The 21,851-nt window shown below is 47.0% G+C and overlaps 1 protein-coding gene across 1 annotated transcript in view; it reads right to left on the reverse strand.

Moving 5' to 3' along the window:
- Positions 1–6,814: 6,814 nt before the first annotated feature.
- LOC311224441 (fas apoptotic inhibitory molecule 1-like) overlaps positions 6,815–21,851 on the reverse strand; it is a gene marked incomplete at both ends in the record, with an annotated part of 28,703 nt that continues 13,666 nt past the window's right edge. The window contains 2 exons of the mRNA XM_084309430.1: positions 6,815–6,973; positions 16,131–16,180. Of these exons, the coding sequence (XP_084165556.1) occupies positions 6,815–6,973; positions 16,131–16,180 (209 nt within the window). The remainder of the gene's footprint in view (positions 6,974–16,130; positions 16,181–21,851) is intronic.

The raw sequence follows: 21,851 nt of genomic DNA on the forward strand, positions 1-21,851 counted from the left end.
CGTTCACTTCCCATCGGACTCAGCAGGCCGTGTGTCCATTACGGGGCGTCGCTCAGCCCGGGCCGTTGCGTAATTGCTCTTCATCTCCTGTCCGACCAATCCCTCCCACTCAATCACTCAGTCATTCACTTACTCACTGTAATCGCCATCTCTCCACATGCTCCCCCTGCTCCCTCCTCCTCTCCCTCTCTTTCCCTAAATATCACTCGTTCTGTCGGGTGTCGGACACAGTTGTCCCGGGTTGGAGTTCACATGGGCGTGGTGTCGTATCAGTTTACACTACGGGGGGGGGGGGTTGCCATCTGCCAAACTGGGGGGGGGGGGGGGGGGGGGCTTTGGGAGATGTCATACATACAAAGGTGTTTGAAAAACACCGCTTTTAATCCCAAAACTCCTCTCTAATCCACGTAGAAATATGTTCCTCGCGCTCCATTAGGCCCACGCATCATCATCCCGGGCAGAGTGTGTTAGAAAGGACCTTTATAGTCGTCATGGAAACTAAACATAAAAACCACCTCGATGGAAGCGACGGTACGTAGGTCACTAGGTCGTAACGAAAAGCAACAGGGAAACATGTAGCCTCACGGCCGGCTGTACGCGGACGATGTTTTTAGGCAGGCTAAGGAATTGTCTAAACGGGTCTCATGGTGAGGTGATGACAGAGGGCTTGCCGTCTGATAAAACACACCACAAAGGAGACCCAAGACAATGTCTTTCGGAGTTGCCCAGCAAACGCCAGACAGTTGGGTCAGTGCCCGTCAAGGAGAGTTTGACTGTAGACACGCGGTACGTTAGTCCACTTCACTCCATTCTACTCTGAGAGAACATTCTACACATTTCAAAAATAAATTGAGAACAGCGATTTTACAGAAAGAAATTATTTTATGATGTACTTTTTTTCCTTTTCTTCCAAATTAGGGCATTTGTGTGGTGGTGGGTGAGAGTTGGGACCTCTGTCACCTCTCCACCTCTGTGGAGCTTCATTCATGTAGACGGACAAATTACTATCTTTACGGCCGTTATTATTCTTTGTTTTGGTGTTGTTGCTTAGTACAATGTGCATGGAAGTATTGTTTTATTCTGATTGTACTATGCTTTTATGTTTGAATGTGTTATTTTGAGAGGACCCCAGTAAGAGTAGTTGTTACTGAGGGTAACAACTAATGGGGGATCCTAAATAAACTAAACTAAACTACTCGAAACCCCACTTTTCGTCTTTCTCTGACAGGCCATGTCCAGGTGCAAAGCCCCGACAAGTTGTTCACCCCACCGACGGACGGCCTGCTATGTTGGTGGTATAAAGGCTCGAGGCTGCCCCTGGCGAGGCCGATATGGCGGAACCGAGAAACATTCACTGATCACAGGTTTTTTTAATCCAACACAGAGGAGGGAGCCGTTTAGTCCAATCTGAGCTTTGAGGGCAGGCTGGTTTTATTCGTCACCGCCAGCGCTCCAAGGCCAGATAGTGAAAGTGGGTCAGCCTCTCTCACCTGGCTGGCGGGCCGCCCCCTTATACACACACACAACCTAAATGCAAATGAAGCCCATGCAGTTGGTAAGTCAGAGAGACGCATTGTGATCCACAGCTAGCTAGGCCAAGTCTAGCCACAACCTACTAAAGCACTTGCATAATGAACATGTAATTTGAGTGACACATCTGAGATATGCTATGGAGGCGATGATGACATTATATATGCGCTGCTTGTTATAATAAGCTTATATAGGCTATTTCTGGCTCTGTGGTCGGGGCGGTGAGTCATTGAATGACACGATTCCAGAGGAAATGGAAGTGATGTTGGGGGAAGCATAGTTCTGCAATTAATTCACACGGGACAAAGTTGTACTACATGCAAAGCTAGCGTCAAGAGGAATATAGTTTAACTAAATCTACTTAGAAAAGTAGGCCAAACTACTTTATATAAAACATTTAAAAACAAAAAAGATCAAAGTGTGATATATAATACCAAATGATCATCAAGTATAATAGTCACATGACTGTATAATATGCCACTCAATTGAATTTATTACAAAGTGCACAGTTGTCAAGTTATTAGCTGCTAGTACCTACTACTTACTAGTAGTGCCTACTAGTTAGTTAGTGCCCTATTGGGGCAACAGTGGCTCAGGAGGTAGCGCGGTCGCCTGGTAATCGGAAGGTTCCCGGTTCGATTGCAGCTCCTCCTGGCAGCATGTCGAAGCGTTCTCGAGCAAAACTCTTTACGGTTAACCCCTAATTGCTCCTGATGAGCAGGTTGGCACCTTGCAATGGTTGTCTCCGCTGTCAGTGTGTGAATGTATATGAGTGAACGGGGGAATGTGAGGCATAAGAATGTAAGATGTGAGAATGTGATGCATAAGTTGTAAAGCGCTTTGGATAAAAGCTGCTATATGGGCTAAATGTTGTCCATTTACCAAATGCAGTCCATTTAGTTTGATGTGAAGCGACACCGAAATAACCCTATCTGGGTTCTTCAAAGAAAAAAAGGACGAGGAACGTTGGCATGCTGTCGTGTGTGCCTCGCACAACCTTAGCAGTTCAAACAGTCAACAACAAAAATGCTTACCAATGCCTTAGTAGACCATTTACCAACTTGATCATAACAAATGATCTCAACTATGGGGCCCTGTCAGGTTAGTTGTCGGAGCAGAATCTCTTATTTATATGACACAGTATAATGAACAGTCTCTCAAAAAAGTTCTTGCTGCTCCCTTTCATAGACATAAAATAGTTTGTAGTTCCGGTAATTAACTACACCTCAAAATAGTAACAAACAAAACAAAAAGTGTGTTTAACGAAGTCATTAAATAACTACGATCACTATGCAAATTTAAATTTAGTTGGAACTTCCAGTAAGCTACTACAAAATGTAGTTTAAAAACAACTGGTTTGATTACATGTCGTCGTGTGAAACTACTCTGGTGATGATGATGGGGGAAGAGAGGAATAAAAGTGTCAGTAGCTGTGTTGCTGCTAGATAAAACTGGGAACGAGGTTATGTTGTTGCTGAACATCTGTGCCGCTGCGTGATATCATACATACGCTCTAATGCTCTTCGTGCTACCGTGTTTGGACCGCAGCCTGGGCTGTTCCCAGCCACACACACACACCTGAATACTGTGAATAGTGTTAGATGTTCTTCTATCTATACTCAGTAACACCAGATTAATCTGACTCCATAATATGCAGTGTTATTCAGTTTGAGTGGAGGCAGCTAAATCAGGCAACCCTTGTGGCTTGGCAGAACAATAGCAATGGGTCAGGTGGATGGATGAGTCTCTGTTGGTAGTTCAGGGCTAATGGTGAGGTTGTTGCCCTTGATAAATATACAGTAATATGTCATCGGGAACGAAAATACTTTCATGTAAACACACAACAGTGTTCCTGACCTACCTTCAATAGCGATCACGTGCTCTCGGATCTGATTCTGCAGGTGGGGCTCCTCCACTCGCTCCAGCAGCTCGTAGATGGAGTAGATGTTGGGATGGACGGATTCAAACCGCTGGATCTCCGATCGAATCGCAGCCGAATTCGCAAGGTGCTGCTGGTAGTTCATGTTGCAAGGCTTTGTTTTTGTTGTGTGTGGTTAAACCTGGTGCTCTCGAAATGACTACTACAGCAAGCCGGCCTGCTTTATTTCAAACAATCCGTATATACTGTATAGTAGGCATTAACCGTATCGGTACTGTAGACACACAGAGCATACAGTGAGATCTGTGAGGAGTGACATTTGCGTTTTGATGAAGTGTCCACACAGTTACTACTACTTTAACTGCACAGCATACATGTACTACTACTTAACTGACAGGACTGTTCCTCGTTTTCCGTGTGTTCCTGTCAATAAAGACCATCGATTGACTTCACCTTCGTCTCCTGAATATCTGTCCAGCTGGCTCATCATATCAATCCAAATAACTCAGTTTTATACTATCAATGCATGTACTACTACTTTAACTGCACAGCATACATGTACTACTACTGTACTTTAACTGCACAGCATACATGTACCACTACTTATTAACTGCCCAGCATACAGTTATATAGTACTACTCAACTGGCCAGCAGAGATTGGCAGTGTTTCCAAACAAACGTCTGGATCCCTGTGTCCTGTGAGTCCTGGAGGAATGATGACAGATGTGCTCCACCAGGTCGGCTCCCCCATAGTCTTCACTCCATGCAAAAGAAAATGGGGACAATAATATCTCAGCAGTTCGTTTAGCTTCTCCTCCTAACCATGGACCAGGTCTCCTGCCCCACATACAGTCATCATAACTGACGGGAGAGAGCTGGGATAATAATAATAATAAAAAAGGCCTTCTTCTTCTTGCTCCTCCTCGGTGGCTAATGCTAAGCTAGCTGCTAGCAGCGTCCAAAGCACCGGGACGGGAGACGACACTCTGAGGTCCTGAAGCACCAACAACGGTCTTCTTCTTCTTCTCCAAGAACGGCGGAATTAATAGTTTGTGCCATAAACGAGTCAATGAACTGGCCGCCGCGTCGGAGTCAATAAAAACAGCTAAATAGAGCCAGCCGGCGAGCTAGAGTTATTAAACCGTGGTGGTTAGGTTAGGATGCCTGTTCGCTGTGGTCCCCCCGTCCGTCCGTCCGTTGTTGTGTTTCGCGTGCTGCTGCGGGACGAGGCGCCGAGGTTACAGCCACACAGCCGGGACGCACTTCTCTCCACTTCTCCGAGATTAAAACAAAAACCAATTTTTTTTTACAGATTCATCACGGCTAAACTCAAACATTGAATCGTGACTGTTCTCCTGCTGCCGTGTGCTGCTGCTGACTGAGATCCATCCCGTGTTAGTAGTGCGTCTCCCTGGGACGTCATTATTTTCACCCTGAATGTTTCCTCTTGGAGGAACGTCTGCTGCATTTTCTGGCTTCGAGCAGGTCCTCGCTGCGCGGGGGCTGCGCGGAGGCTGCGCGGGGGCTGCGCGGAGGCTGCGCAGTGAGAGGGAGGTCAGCAGCGCTCGCAACGCGTGTATATTTTCCCTAACGCACTTCCACTTCCGCGTTCGGGTTCCGCGATCTGATTGGCCACTGACGTTGATTGATTGATTGATTGAAAACTTTATTAACAGTTTGTAGAATGGGTACAGTACAGTACAGCTCAATACATACAATTGTTAAGGGGATGCAGACCAGAGAAAGACTTTCGTCTTGTTTACATCAGGGTCCCCCATTTTCAATTAATCGTAACATTATGACATACATGACATACAGATAGACAGTACTGCTACATCTATACATTTATGACATACCAGATTTGCAAATACAGTACTGTTTGTGATACAAAAAGAGTCCAGAAAAAAAGAGTATATACATTTGAACTGTACATTGGATTGGGTAGGTGGGGGTGGGGGGGACTGTACATTGGAGGTGGGTGGGGGGGGGGGGGGGGGGGGTTGGGTAGGAGTGGGGGGGGGGGGGGGGAGGTTGGGTAGGAGGGGTGGGTGGGGGACACTGTACAACTGTACAAACAAAACTGTACATTGGAATATTGACAAGACCATACTTGGTAATTTACTGTACATTGGAGGGGGTTGTGTTCGGACATTTACAGGGGCCAGTTTCGAGTTGCAGTCTCCCTTAGGTGTTTTTTGAGAGTGTTTTTGAAAGTGGGTAGTGATTCACATTCCTTTACAGCTTTGGGTAGGGCGTTCCACATTGATGTGGCATAATTGCGAAACGTGTTTAGTCCCTTGTTTGAGCCGAATCTGGGTTTAACATGATTTGTGGAGCTCCCTCTGGTGTTGTGATCGTGGTATTCACTGACCTTTGGGAAGTATTTTGACATGTACATGGGTACGTTTCTCTCAGCGCCAATCGCGTTACGCCTAGTTATGCCTCTAACAGCCTGTACACTGTGTCTTTGGAATCAGGGCTGGTGGTCTATCGCCCTGCTCCAAGCTTAACCAGTGATAGAACTAGGCGTAACGCGATTGGCGCTGAGAGAAACGTCAGTGGCCAATCAGATCGCGGAACCCGAACGCGGAAGTGAAAGTGCGTTAGGGAAAATATACACGTGCCCGCACCATTACACCTATTAACACGTTCACTACCAAAGGGTTAACCCTTTCACTGCGACAATACACAAGGTTAACCCTTTCACTGCGACATTACACAAGGTTAACCCTTTCACTGTGACAATACACACGGTTAACCCTTTCACTGCCACAACGCGACAAAGGGTTAACCCTTTCACAACCACACTACAGAAGGTTAACCCTTTCACTGCGACAATACACACGGTTAACCCTTTCACTGCGACGACGCAACAAAGGGTTAACCCTTTCACAACCACACTACAGAAGGTTAACCCTTTCACTGCCACACTACAGCCAGTTAACCTGTCGTGAAAGGGTTAATGGTATAGTCCAACGCACAAGCGCAAAGCGAAATTTCGCCACATTCCCACTAATAATCACTGGACATTGAAATGTATGAAAATGATAGCGAACAAAGCTATTTAATTGTTTAACAATTGTTTTGGTTTATGATCATATTTTTAGGAATTGAACCCGATGACGAGCAATATATATGATACAAATGGTATCATATAATTCTAACATTATTTCATATTTTATTATACAAAAGAAAAATAGTTTTAGGCTTTAGTATCCTAAAGGTTTACCTGGCTTATTAGTGGCAGGATTGTTTCTTTGTCTGTTCGAGAACGTTGTGAAATCTCGACCTGATATTCAACATAAATAAACACGCATAAATAGATACAACAACAGTGTCAATGCTGGACATTTTATTGCTCGGTTGCTCGCTGCATTATTGAGCTACAACTTCTGCATTTGTGGTTCAGTGTCCGGAGTGTGACGCTGCCATTCTCTCCCCGTCGAAAAGCAAATAGTGCTCAATGCCACTCTTTTTCTTCCCACTGCTTATTATGGCCTTGATGCAGCATTCATGCTCCCCAACCAGGAAGTGTGTCTCTGTCCCGTCGTCCACAAACTCCCCCTGTGAACAAATTGAACATAGTTGAATGGATACAAAATATTATAATAATAATAATAATAATAATAATAATAATAATAATAATAATAATAATAATAATAATAATAATAATAATAATAATAATAATAATAATAATAATAATAATAATAATAATAATAATAATAATAATAATAATAATAATAATAATAATAATAATAATAATAATACACTTTATTTGTGTATTATGTTATTATCCACCCATCGATCATTGAATGATTGATTGATTGATTGAAAACTTTATTAACAGATTGCAGAATGGGTACAATACAGTACGGCTCAATACACACAATTGTTAAGGGGATGCGGACCAGAGAAAGACTTTCGTCTTGTTTACATCAGGGTCCCCCATTTTCAATTCATAATGACATTAATGACATACGCAACATACAGATATATATCATGACATTTCTGACATACTTGACATACAGGTATACAGTACTGTTACATTTGTGACATACAAGATATGAAAATATAGAGTACTGTTAAACAGAAAATTGGACATTTATGGTGACCAGTTTCGAATTGCAGCCTCCCGTAGCTGCTCCTTGAGAGCGGTTTTGAAGGCGGGTAGGGATTAAATTATTTTTTTTACGGCTGTGGGTAGGGCGTTCCACATTGATGTGGCATAATTGCGGAACATGTTTAGACCCTTATTTGTGCCGAATCTGGGTTGAACATGATTTGTGGAACTCCCTCTGGTGTTGTGGTCGTGGTATTCACTGACCTTTGGGAAGTATTTCGACATGTATATGGGTACCTTAGTGGTGTAGTGTATCTTGTAGACCAGGCCCATTGCAAGTTGCTGTACTCTGTCGTCTACTCTAAGCCATCCTAGGTTGTCAAAATGGGCAAAGGTGAGGTGGGTATTAGGAGTAAGGTCAAGCAGTAGTCTGACCAGTTTGTTTTGTGATGTTTGTAATCTTTTTCTTAGTGCCTTTGGGGTGCTTTGGTACCATGAGGTGCAAGCATAGTCGTAGTACCCTTGAATGAGTGCTCCTGCCAGAGTCTACTCTTCAGGGTATTCTTGTTTACCAGAGAGGAGATCCGGTACAAGAATCTTGTTCATTGGTTGACTTTTTTTATTACATTGGTTGCCATTTTGTCACAGGAAAGATTTGCCTCTAGGATGGAACCCAGGTATGTAATTTCATCTTTCCTTGTGACAATATTGTCACCCACTGTAACAGAGTTGGTTTTGCTGAGTTTGTTATTTGATCCGAAGAGAATGGACTCTGTTTTACCCAGGTGTAATGATAGTTTGTTATCAGCGAGCCAGGTGCAGATTCTGCCGAGTTCTGAGCTGAGGGTTTTTTCAACCTGTAACTTGTTCTTGTCAGAGACCAGCAGGGCTGAGTCGTCCACGAACAGGAACAAGTTGCAGTCACAAGCTGACGGCATGTCATTTGCATAAATTAGGAACATTAACTGTCCTAGTATGCTTCTTTGTGGAACACCACAGCTCACTGGGAGGGGGGGGGGGGGGGGGGGTAGAGTACCGTTTACCTCTACCATCTGGTCTCTCCCCTCCAGGTAGGATTGCATCCAGCTCACTGATAAACTATCAAAACCAATTGCTTTTAGCTTGTCAATCAGAATGGAGTGATTGACAGTGGCGAAGGCCTTTTGTAGGTCCAGCATGACCATGACGCAGTATTTGCCCGCATCCACCTCTTGTTTGATGTGGTCGTTCAAATAGAGAAGGCATGTGTCAGTGGAGTGGGATGTTCTGAAGCCAGATTGGAATTCGTAGATTAGCTTTTTTTCCGTGCAGTACTTTTCGACCTGTTCGTAGACAATTTTTTCCATTACTTTTGAGATGGAGGTAAGAATAGAAACAGGGCGGTAGTTGCCTGGGTCTAATTTGCTGCCTTTTTTGTGCAGGGGGGTCACTCTCGCAATTTTGAAGTCTTTGGGGACATGTCCCTGTTTTATGGAGTGGGGTGATGGCGGCTGCTGAGTCTCTGAGGAATTTGGAGGGGATATTGTCATGGCCAGTGGCCTTGTTAGGTTGGAGGGCGCTCTGTTTCTTGAGTACCTCATCTGTTGTTACCATTTCCAGTTTGAAGTCGTCTTTGCGGACCCCTAGGTTTTTGTAGTAGGCTATGATGTGTTCTACCCCAAAATGCCCTGAATGGGAGGGTAGTTTATTAACCAGTGTTGTGGCTATGTTTGTAAAGAATATGTCATCCGTCCAGTTTGTCTATGATGAGAGTGTCTTTATGTTTATTTTTGTAAATCTGGTTTTTAGTTTTTTGCTGCAGCCTAGTTGGTTGTTGAGTAATTTCCAAAGTTCACAGGGTTTGTTTTTGTTTTCCTCAGTTTTGTCATTGATGACATTTCTTTTTGTGGATTTGATCATGGTGTTTACTATAGTTTCTTAGTCTGTTTCTTTGTATTTTGAGTTCAACCACGTGGGCTTGGAGTTCACTGTTTGAGCTTGCTGGTGGTGCTTTTTTTTATTGCTAGGTTTTTTGTGAGTTTTTCCATACCTTCGCTGGGGTATGTCTGGGAGTGTTGCATTTATTTATTTTACATTTATTTTGGATTTCATGGTGGGTTTTTTGTTCTTATTTATTTATTGTGATGTTTCTTCTTGACTTGTTTAAAGAAGACTTGTCCGGGCCATGGGGACATTAACTTGTGATTGCGGGCTTTACAAATAAATTTGATTTGATTTGATTTGTAGAGCACCTTTCATACAATAATTGCAGCCCAAGGTGCTTCACAGCAGAAATGGATACATAGGCATAAAATATGCATAAATGCAAAGAATAAAAGCAATGCATAAACTGCAAACAGAATAAAAGCAATGCAATAAAATAGCTCTCATTTACAGTGCAATAATCATAAAAATATACATACAATTAGCATAAAATAGACAAATTAAAATAGTGCAATAGTGCAGTACAATAAAATAGCTCTCATTTACAGTACAATAATCATAGTGTGGATGTAATGAGTCTAAGTGGCAGATTGCATTAAAAGGCTAATATCTCGGGATTCCCTGATTGGATCATCAATGCTGAATGATTGTATAATTTATCATGTCTTCAGGACGTTGTGAACTTGTGACAACACTCTTTATTTCAGTCTAAACGAGTGGTTCTCAACCTTTTTTGGGTCAATGCCCCCCTATCTGACATCCATGTTAAATTTTTTCACCCATCACAATTTAGTCATTATGCCAATTCCCTTCCTGGTCGTTGCGCGCATTGCCCTGCCTGGGGAGGGTGTAGAACCTACATGTGCAGTCGCCAGCCGCTTCTTTTCACCTGACAGCGAGGAGTTTCACTGGGGGAACATAACGTGTGCGGAGGTTCACGCTATTTCCCCCAGATCCCCCCGCTGCTGAACAGGCGCCCCGACGGACCAGTAGGAGTCGACCGACCAGTAGGAGACCAGGACACATAACCCCACCGGCTTCCACTAACACGGCCAATTGTGTTAGTAGGGACGACTGACCAACTGGATTCCGATTTTACAAATTTTACTTTTTACTACTGTCACGTTCCTAGGCCCGGTCCTGGCTGGACTGGGCAGGATGGTAACATTGGGCAGTGCCCTCCACCTAACATTGGGCAGTGCCCTCCACCTAACATTGGCTCTCTGCCTAACAGTGGTCCTCTACCTCCCTCTTGTGGCCAGAGGAGCCAGTTGGTTCAGACACTGTTGCTACACGTCATAACTCACATGCTTACTTTAATTAATGGAATGATTAATGGGATGTCACTGTGTATGTTGTTGTTGTTGAACTTCCCCACCCTGGTGTGATTTGGTTTCCCTGGTTAGTGTTGTTTGGTGTATTGATTATTGGCTAGTGTGTTGTTTTGTTCTGTGCTTGTCTCTCCCCAGCTGGGGGCAATTAGTAATTAGGGTTGTTATTTATGTGTGGGTTGCCCTCACCTGGGTGTGGAGTCATTCCTTCCTGTTACCTGTTCCTGTGCTGTCTGTATCAAACGTCGTTGTTCCTGTGCTGTCTGTATCAAACGTCGTCCTTGTAGTGTTGCTCTGTCTAAAAGTAAGTGTATATTAGTTTCTATTTTGTCATCTTTTATTTCGTGTGTTATGTCCGTTTTCTGGTTAGGTTTGTTCTGTAGTCAGTGTCAGCACGGCTGTGCCTATTGTTATTCTCGTATGTACTTTTGGAAGTTGCCAAAGTAAACACTTTGAATTGTGACCGTCGACTCCTGCCTCATCTCCCTGCTTATTCTTTCCTGCTGCCTTGGGTTCTGCCACCACTTTATCATATCGTAACAGAATGACTCCACCATTATTGAACCCAGCGGAAAGACTAAAGGGAACAATGAGTGTTATCGTCAAATTAATGGAGGGGGATATGTCCACCTATGCCCCAGCTAAATGTTTTTTTTTGCTGAAGAGAATCCGGTCCATAGCGGACCAGGATCCGGATCAGGAGGCAGAGATGGGGGTGTTGGCCAACAGGGTCAGGGTCATGGAGAGGCATAATTTCCCTCCACCCTCTGATCTGTCTCTTGTTCGTGGCCCTGCAGCTAAGCCAGCCTCCCTAGCTGGCATTGTCCCTGCAGCTAGCCAGGTCTTCCCTGCTAGCATTACCCTCACAGTTAGCCTAGCCCCTGAGGCTAACCGGGTCTCCCCAGCTGACATTACCCTCCCAGATAACGTTTCCCCTACAGCTAATCCAGGTCCCGCTGTTGGCCCAGCCCCCGCAGCTCGCAGACCTCGGAGAGCTGGCAAGACTCGGAGAGCTAGCATGGCTGGTGCAGCTGACAAGGCCTCCACAGATGACCCGGCCGGCGCTGCCAGCCTGGTTCCGGTCGGTGTAGCCCCAGCTGTCATCGCTCTTCCTCCGGCTTCCACACCCAGCCCAGCCTCTACGCCGGGTCTCGGCTCCTCATCTCCGGCCTCTACGCCACGCCTCGCCGCCGAGACCGCACCGGTCTCCACGCCCAACCCAGCCTCTATGCCTGGTCCGGCTGCAACGCTGGGTCCCGCCTCCTCAACTGATCCTGGATCCTCCTCGACTGGTCCTGGCTTCCGGTCTGGTCCAGTCCTGCGCCGTGACCGGCGCCCTGGTCCTCGCCGTGGTCTTCGCCGTGGTCTATGATGGGTCCTTCTCCGGGGGTCGCCGCCGCCGCACCTCCGTTCCGGCTCACCGGATCCGGTCCCTAGTCCGGCGGCTGGAGGGTCTCCCGTCCGGGGTCCTGCTCCGGGGTCCTTACCCTGGGTCCCTGGCTCCAGGCTTCCTGATCCTGTTTCTCTCCCCGCCTCCCCTCTCCGGGCCTCTGTTCCCCTCCCCACCTCCCCTCGTCGGGCCCCTGTTCCCAGGTCCAGCCCCCCTCTCCGGGTCTCGGCACCCATCCCCACTCCCCCTCGTCGGGCCTCTGTTCCCAGGGCCGGCCTCCCTCTCCGGGTCTCGGCACCCTTCCCCACCCCCCCCTCGTCGGGCCTCGGTTCCCATCCCCACCCCACCTCTCCGGGCCTGTGCGCCCGTTTTCAGCCCTCCTGGCTGCTATGCCCCCCCGGGGTTTTTTGCTCGGGCTCCCGGCCCCGGGTCTCCGGGTCCTCTCTCTGGGTCCTCTCCGGGGTTCCGGCTTCCTCCCTCACCTGGTTATGGACGTTGTTTTCGGGGGTCTGGAAGCCCCCTGTTGAGGGGGAGGTACTGTCACGTTCCTAGGCCCGGTCCTGGCTGGACTGGGCAGGATGGTAACATTGGGCAGTGCCCTCCACCTAACATTGGGCAGTGCCCTCCACCTAACATTGGCTCTCTGCCTAACAGTGGTCCTCTACCTCCCTCTTGTGGCCAGAGGAGCCAGTTGGTTCAGACACTGTTGCTACACGTCATAACTCACATGCTTACTTTAATTAATGGAATGATTAATGGAATGTCACTGTGTATGTTGTTGTTGTTGAACTTCCCCACCCTGGTGTGATTTGGTTTCCCTGGTTAGTGTTGTTTGGTGTATTGATTATTGGCTAGTGTGTTGTTTTGTTCTGTGCCTGTCTCTCCCCAGCTGGGGGCAATTAGTAATTAGGGTTGTTATTTATGTGTGGGTTGCCCTCACCTGGGTGTGGAGTCATTCCTTCCTGTTACCTGTTCCTGTGCTGTCTGTATCAAACGTTGTTGTTCCTGTGCTGTCTGTATCAAACGTTGTCCTTGTAGTGTTGCTCTGTCTAAAAGTAAGTGTATATTAGTTTCTATTTTGTCATCTTTTATTTCGTGTGTTATGTCCGTTTTCTGGTTAGGTTTGTCAGCACGGCTGTGCCTATTGTTATTCTCGTATGTACTTTTGGAAGTTGCCAAAGTAAACACTTTGAATTGTGACCGTCGACTCCTGCCTCATCTCCCTGCTTATTCTTTCCTGCTGCCTTGGGTTCTACCACCACTTTATCATATCGTAACAACTACCAAGTGTGTAATAATTAAAAAATTTTTAAAGTGATGCTTTCCCTGTTTCTGAAGTGGGATTTTTTATTTTGATTGTTCTCACTGCATGTAGGCTCCTCTCTGGTTCCAGTCAAGTTGTTGTAAATAAAATAAGGTCCTTTGAGCATCTCAACACATCTGAACCCAGTACCCCCCTACTCTCTCTAAATGCCCCCTAGGCCTAGGGGGTGGTACCATCCCCATTGAGAAACCCTAGTCTAAGGCTTTTTCGTTGAGTTTCATTCGCTTTTCAGAATGCTGCGTATTGGCAGGCAAGTAAGAGTTAAGTTAGACGTCGTTTTGTCTCGTCTACTATATACATGTAGTACAATGCCAAAGCAGTAGGCGGCGATGTAGTTCAAACATGAAGGCCATTTTCAACCAATCAGAAAGGTTGAATGAGACACTCCACATCCTGCTCAATCTCAAAAGCCACCATATTTATACCTCGCATGAGCCATTTAGCCACATAGCATTTATTTTTCAGCAAGAAATAAAGTGCAATAAACAAAAACGGATACATTCACTGTGTGTTCTGCCTCATTTGTTGATGATTTGTTGATGAAACTAACATCAACACAATTGACCACCAAGAGCGGAGTTTAGTCTCACAAAAAGATCGCTGATTTTGTTAGCTTACTGTACGTGCTAACGTGATTGGGATATGCCAGTATAACAGTATAGCATTGTGGCTAGCAGCGAAGTAACGTTAATGCTAGCAGAATGAATGGATGTAAACATTATTTAACAGATTGCAGAATGGGTACAATACAATACGGCTCAATACAAAAATAAATTTATTTAAATTTGTTTTTATTTACTTTTTCTCCCCATTTTTCTATTTTTCTCCCTTCCCCAATTTCTTATTGTCCAATTCTACCCTCCCCTGTCTCGAACGTTGTTGGCCATGCCTCCCACAAGCCGGCTGCAATGTGGATGAAGCCTTGCATCACGTGTCCCCTCCGGTACTCGAGGAGGCAGCCATCGCATCTTTTCACCTGCACAGCGCGATCTCTCAGCGGCGAGGGTCTGCGTGGGAGGGACACGCCGCCCCCGTCGCTTCTTGATTCTACTGCGCAGGCGCACCAACCGACCTGTAGGAGTTGCTGTCCACAACGTCCGATCCCCACCCACCAGCTTCCCACCCCCTAATACTGCCAATTGTATTAGTATGAACGACCAGCCAAGCTTGTAGCAACGCCGAGAGCTGGGCTCGAACCCAGCATATCCTGCATTGGTGGCGAGCGCCTTGCCCACTGCGCCACCTATGCAGGATAGATGCACCTTGATACAAACAATTGTTAAGGGAATGCAGACTGTTGTAGCTTGTTATATTAATCAGCGTCCCCAGAGCGATAGTTCAACTTGACTAACAGGGTCTGAAAGTAACGTTAGCTAGGTAGCTAACGTTAGCTCACGAGTGACGCTAGCCAGCCAGCACCTGCGAAAACGAATGACAAACTGATGATATCAGACGTTGATATCAGGAGCTATCAGTAGCTAGATAACATTAGACAACGCATCATGTATTAAACAAAAGTGAATAGATGACTGGGCCATTTTGTTTAATGCTTGTTATGTTGAAAGAGGAGCTCTCAGCTGCTCATGCAGTCGACTCTTGCGTGGTAAGGGTTTGTTGACATGACATGGGTCTGGGAGGGGGAGAATTTGCCATCGGTCTCTACTGCGCATGGGCATTGGGCAGAACGGCTCTGTATCCGGCTCACGCATATTACATGGCACCATTGTCTGCGAGTTTCCAAAACGAAAACACCCTTTCAGCGTTCCCGCATAGGAAACGCGGTTTCCTGCCAAAACTGCGTCTCTTTTTAACTTGGACATGCAAACGTAATCATTCAGCAACAAAAACAAAAACAAAAACCCCAGTGTAACCATGGCCTAAACCCTGGTGTTTTTTTTAACTGGTATTGGGAACTTTGATACACACGGTCATCTATCAATAAGACAATGTTGCAGCTTTAACCCTTTCACACCACACTACCAAAGGGTTAACCCTTTCACGTCGACAATACAGAAGGTTAACCCTTTCACTGCCACACAACAAAGGGTTAACCCTTTCACAACCACACTACAGAAGGTTAACCCTTTCACTACCACACTTTAACCGTCTAGTGTGGTAGTGAAAGGTTAACCTTCTGTAGTGTGGTAGTGAAAGGGTTAAACGATTAACAATGAAAGAGAATCAGGGCGGTCAGGTGGCGTAACGGAGATTGCGTTCGTCACCAACCCCGGAGACGCTGGATTTGCCTGTTCGAATCCAGCTCACAGCTCCGGGGTTGTCACCAGCTTGGCTGGCCGTTCACACTAATACGGTTGGCAGTATTAGAGGGTGGGAGAAGCTGGCGGGGTGGGTCCGGGTCGTTGTAAACAGCGACTCCTACAGTTCGGTCGGGGCGCCTGCTAAGCGCGGATAGGATCTAAGTGGGATAGTGTGATCCTTCCACACGCTACGCCCTCTCAGTGAGAGTCCGCGCTGCCAGGTGAAAATAAGCGGTTGATTGGCTAGACATGTGTCGGAGGAAGCACGTGATAGCCTCCACTCTCCCAGACCGACTGTGGGGGGTAAGTGCGCAGCGACCAGGAAGGGGATTGGGAATTGGCATAACGACTAACATTGGGATGGGAGAAAATCTGAGGAAAAAAGAGGGGGGAAAAGATCAATAAAAAAAAAAAAACAATGAGAGAGAATCTTACCATAGTTTCCATCTTCTGCCCATTGCACCATACATCCATTGTATCCTTTTCTGTTGGAAGGAAGAGATAATTTCATACCATAGCTATATTGCGGTATGTGATGATGCCACGACACAAATAATTATTTGTATTTTCAGACTGTATAGGCGCCGATACAGCCTGAAAATACAAATAATTATTACTCTTGTGTGTTGTGTCATCATCACATACCGCAATATACTGAGCACACATTAGGAACAAATGTAACGTTAGCGCCCACCACATCAAGTACGTCTACACAACATATAAGAGTTGTTTGTAGGTCGGAAATGATGGAATAGATTTACCAACAAAAAAGGTGTTTAACCTGCTCATACCTTATTAAAAGCGTGGGGCAGGAGCAGCACGGATAACTTGGTTCTGCATGTATCGTTCAAAAAGGTGCTTCTCCCTAGCCCTTTTCGGACAATTGGACAATGCTGCAATAGCAGCTGGTAAAACGTTGGCGATTTATGGAATGACCATTGTTATGTGTCCAAAACCCGAAAAAAAAATTTAATTGTGTGTTTTGAGCCGTACTATATTGTACCCATTCTGCAATCTGTTAATAACATTTTCAATCAATCAATCAATCACTCTATATCAGTGATGGCTGTTTACTGCAGAGTGGAGAGACTGGGAGACCCATGTTACTGACCAGACACTCTATATCAGTGATGGCTGTCTGACTGTAGAGATATTATTTTAACATGTAGTCCACTTATATTAACTCAGTAAAGTCTGCCATGCAGGGCTGCCTATTTCAGTAATTTATCTCATCCAACAAGCACAATCCCAGAGTATTATTTAAAACCATTAACATGCTTGTCAGCCCCCCCTCCCCCTACACCAGTGCTGTCAAATGAGGACTGTAACAGCTTTCTTCAATTTTTTTGTCACCAAGGTTGCTAATATAATGGCAAACATCACTCCTTCTCTATCCCCCCTTCCCCTCCATCCCATCACTCAAGCATCCCTGAGCAATTTTTCACCTGTCTCTCTGGATGATCTCACCATCTTAGTCACCTTCATGAAGACCTCCTCGAGCCCCCTAGACATCCTTCCTAAATCCATGTTCAAGGATGTTTTTTGCTCTGTTGGCCTCAGTCTAGTCACTATTATAAACTCATCCCTATCCTCTGGTTCTGTACCAATCTATTTTAAGGAGGCAGTCGTACAGCCACTCCTTAAAAAGACCAACCTAGACCCCACCATCCATAACAATTACAGACCCATCTCCAAGCTGCCTTTTGCATCAAAGGTGTTAGAAAAGGTTGTAGCCAACCAGCTCACCACCCACATGTCACAACATAACATCTCTGACAAATTCCAATCTGGCTTCCGCAAACTCCACTCCACTGAATGTGCCCTTCTCAGAGTATCAAATGATCTCTTGATGTCCGCTGACTCCGGTGAATGCTCTGTTCTGGTCCTGTTAGACCTGAGCGCAGCATTTGATACAGTCAACCACAGCATCCTTTTGGACAGGCTCAGGGTGTGGGTGGGCATCTCTGGGAGCGCTCTAAACTGGTTTGCCTCTTATCTAAGTGAGAGAACGTTCTCGTGGCTGTGGGTCCTTTTAAATCTGACCCCACCCCTCTCTCATGTGGGGTACCACAGGGATCGGTGCTAGGACCACTCCTTTTTGCCATTTATATGCTTCCTCTAGGCCTCCTCATCAATAAATTCACCGGCATTAAATACCACTGCTCCGCAGACGACATACAACTACTCTGCTCTTTTAAACCCGACAATTTGGAGAAACTCAGCCTTCTCCAGGAGTGCCTGCTCAGCATTGAGAGTTGGATGGGGAGTAACTCCCTCCAGTTAAATGCTAAAAAAAATGGAGGTGCTGATCGTAGCAGCTGAAAAGACTGCAGCTAGAGTGGCCACTCACTTGGGGTCCCTTAAAGACAACATACGTCCCCACCTGAGAAACCTGGGTGTTGTCTTCGAACAGGCCATGAACCTACAGTAGACAAACATGTCAAAACACTCACACGCACCTGCTTTTTTCACCTCAGAAATATTGCAAAACTACGCACCATGGAGAGGCTGCTTGAGACCCAACGTTACTACAGGCGAAATACTATCCGCATAGTGGGACTTGATGAATCAGTCAATTGCACAGACGACAAGTTTCCAACAGTGTTAGCAGAGATTTTGGGTAACAACATTCTAACCACAGAGCCGATAGTGGACCAATGTTACAGAATCGGTACTTGAGAACAAAGAGGCAACGGTCCAAGAGTCATCATTGTTACTCTGCGCAAGACGGTAATAAGAGATGACATCATCAGAGGTGCACGCAACCAAAGGGGGAAACTGAAATATGGTGAAAATTCAATATTTATCTACGAAGATCTATGCAAAGAGGCCATCGCTCAGCGTTTCCCCTACAAGGAGGTGATGCAGAGATTGTTCAAGAGTGGCCTCAGGCCAAGGCTAATATACCCGGCACTATTATCGATCGTGGGAAAAGATGGCCGGAGGGAAGGAATACGCACGCCTAAAGCCGCAGAGGAATACTTGAAGCTACATGGAGCAGGTCCCCCAGGGCAGAACGCAACACTGTCTCGCACCAGATAAGCCTACTCATCTCTCTCTTTCTCTTTGTATTTCAGTAATTTTATTAGAATGACTTTACCACGACTCAACAAAAATAGCAGATGATATGCATGCCGGCAACACCAAGGCACAAGGTGTATAATATGGTTCGTGTAACTGAGGGGTACAATTCCCTGACTGTATTAATCAAGTATGGTATCATTAAACCACTACCGTCTTATGTACATTATTCTGGCCATACCGTACACAAGTATATCAGATGAGAACACCTCCACAATGAAACGGTTTCCACACAAGTACTCGTTTAGAATATTTATTAGCAGATAAGAATACAAATATACTTCTCTAGATGCGCTTATAAGGCAAATGAATTATATCTATGGTACACTGATAATATATAGTGAGAGATACTGGAAGGGGGGTACTACCGGTTGTAAGCCAGCAGGGGGAGGCAATGCTCTATGCAAAGTCAATGGGTCCACGGAGGCGATATTACTCCCTGTGTCAGCGGACGGGAGGCAGCCGCTGTACTCTCAGTGTGCAGCAGCACAGGTGTAAGCCGTGGAGCCTCTGGTCCAACAGAGACGGGCTCGAATGATGTCCTCACGGTAGATCCAACACAGCAGCGGGGTAGACGGTTCTCTGCTCCAGCAGCCACAGTACCAAAGCAATAATCCAGCCGGAAAAGGCTCTGCTGGCGCCGGTGTAGATATCCTCCGGTGCGCGGTGGTTCACAGTTGAACTTGACGTTACTATCCTATTCGCACGCGGCTATAAGTGCTCTATTTAGACGCACAATTACTCACTTCACGTGGTCTTTGACTCGTAATGAAGGCTTACTAGTAAATAGCGAACGATACGTTGAACAAACGTATTAGGGTAAAACAAGACTCTATTTGGGGCAATACGGGCCCTACTTCACCGCACGTTGCATAGTGGGTAAGGCTTTACTTGGGTAACTCGAACTGAACGGACTGCGGACTGAACTGAACAAGACTGAACCGAAAAGGAGGTTCTGTATTCGCCTGCGCCATATTTATATGTACGGGGAACAAATAGTGCCTATCTCATTTCTGTCGCCGTATCCCTGGGCAGAGCTGGGCATGTTGAGACAAGCCCTGACGGTAGCTTTCAACTTGACTCTAGGGGTAAGACACTGGCGCCTGGTGGGCGCTGCCCAATAGGAAAACGAAATATTATGGTCTGTACTACTAGGTTAAAGGGACATTCCGTGTATATGTACAAAGAATACACAAGGGATATCAAACGATATACAAATATTATGCAATATATATCAATCAATAAATACATATATTCGGTTTAATCTGACCCTTTGTAACAGCCGCCCCCTAATTAGTCCCACCTAATTAGCTAAGCAGAGACAGATTAACCGCACTGTCCACTACTCAATGTCCGTTGTGAGGGGTCGGGCAGTTCACAAAGTCAGGGGTCATGGTCGTCATTAAGTGAGTCGGGGAGCCTTGGCGACTCTATCAGCCTCGCCACGGGTCGGTTGTAGGTCCGCCCTTGGCCGAGCACTTCTGCCACTCTGACCTTTCCGTCGGCACCAGTGGTCACTTTGCTTACGCGGCCGGCCGGCCACGCAGCTCGGGGTAGTGACTGGTCTATGGTCATGACGACTGGACGGGATGAAGGGGGGCTTAGGAGGAAGCGGGCCTGAGACTGCTTTGATCTGTGCTTGGTTGTGCCTCCTCCTTCTCCGTTGGTCTCTCTTGTTTGCTCTGTACCCCGTCTGAGGAGGGGCCGGTCCCGGCCGCCCCGTCAAGGAGTCGCTTGGGGTGCTGGGCTCGAGGTCAGCTACGTCTGGAGCGCAGCTGAGGGGGGTGGAGTTCCGAACTCCCTCTGGTGCCCACAGTTCTCTCACGGGCCTCTCGCTTAATGTCAATAGCCTCTGCTGTACGGGGGAGAGGCCGGTGTCGCTCGCCTCTGTGTGTAGGCAGCGTGTAGACGTGGGTTGACTGTCAAGTCCGTAGAGGGGGCCCTGGAGCGTCCATCCCAGTCGGGTCTGAACCGCGACTGGGCATCCTTTGGGTCCGATGTGGGCCGCCTCAATTGGGAGAATGAGGTCCGCGTGGTCGGAGCCGATGAGCAGGGTCGGTGTGGCGCCGTCGATAAGCGGTATAGGTAGTTGACGTAGGTGCACATACTTAGCCATCAGCTGTGGGATGGGGTAGGTGTACTGAGACAAGCCTATGTCGTGGCTGGTGAAGACGTTGGTTATACTATACTGCTTCTCGGGCTGGTCCACCGCTGCTATCTTGAAGGAGACCTTTTCACCTTTTATGGTCTTCTGGTCCCTTCTGATGGTGCGTATGGTCATGGTATCTTTGACACCCCGCAGGCCCAACTGGGCTGCTGCGGAAGCGAGGAGGAGAGTCTTTTCAGACCCATCGTCCAGGACGGCGTAAGTGTCCAGGACCTTGTCCTCGTAGCTCAGGAGCACTCTGACCACTTTGAGGAGCACTCGGGGGGTCCCGCTATGCTGGTCAATGTGGAGCACTCCTGTTGGTCGGTTGCCTTGGATCTTCTGGTGGGCTCCGCACCGTGCTGCGCGGTAAGCGGCGCCCGCCTGGGCCGCCCCTGCGTGGTAAGCGGCGCCCGCCTGGGCCGCCTCACGCCACTGGTCCACTTGGACGGGGTTCAGTGTCTTATATTCGGCGCACTGTGCCAGCCAGTGTCCGCCGTCGCAGTAGGTGCAGTAGGGAGCGGTCTGGTGGCTCTTCGGTACTGGTGCCACCGCCTCGGCATGGTACATTACCGCGACGGGCCCACTCTGTTGTCCTGGCTGACGCCTGTTGATGTCATGCAGGACCTCCAGGTGGGTGCCACCGCACCTGCTGCACTTCTTCTTCAAGCGGCACTCAGCTGCTAGGTGGCTGCGCGCGCAGCGGAAGCAGCGGCGGTGGTCCTTGATCCACTGACTCACCTCGTCCGTGGTCAGCTTCCCGAAGGTGTCGCATTGGTACAGCCGATGTTCTCCCTCACAGTACTGGCACTCAATCTTCCACTGGTCCTCTTTCGTCGAGGGGGTGTTGTGGTTCTTGCTGCTCGGTACTGATTCTGATTGGTGCATGACGGTCACCAATCTGCGGCCATCGTTTGCTCCCCTAGGTC

This window comes from Notolepis coatsorum (assembly GCF_963971535.1).
Source record: "Notolepis coatsorum genome assembly, chromosome: 1".
NCBI classification, from domain to species: domain Eukaryota; kingdom Metazoa; phylum Chordata; class Actinopteri; order Aulopiformes; family Paralepididae; genus Notolepis; species Notolepis coatsorum.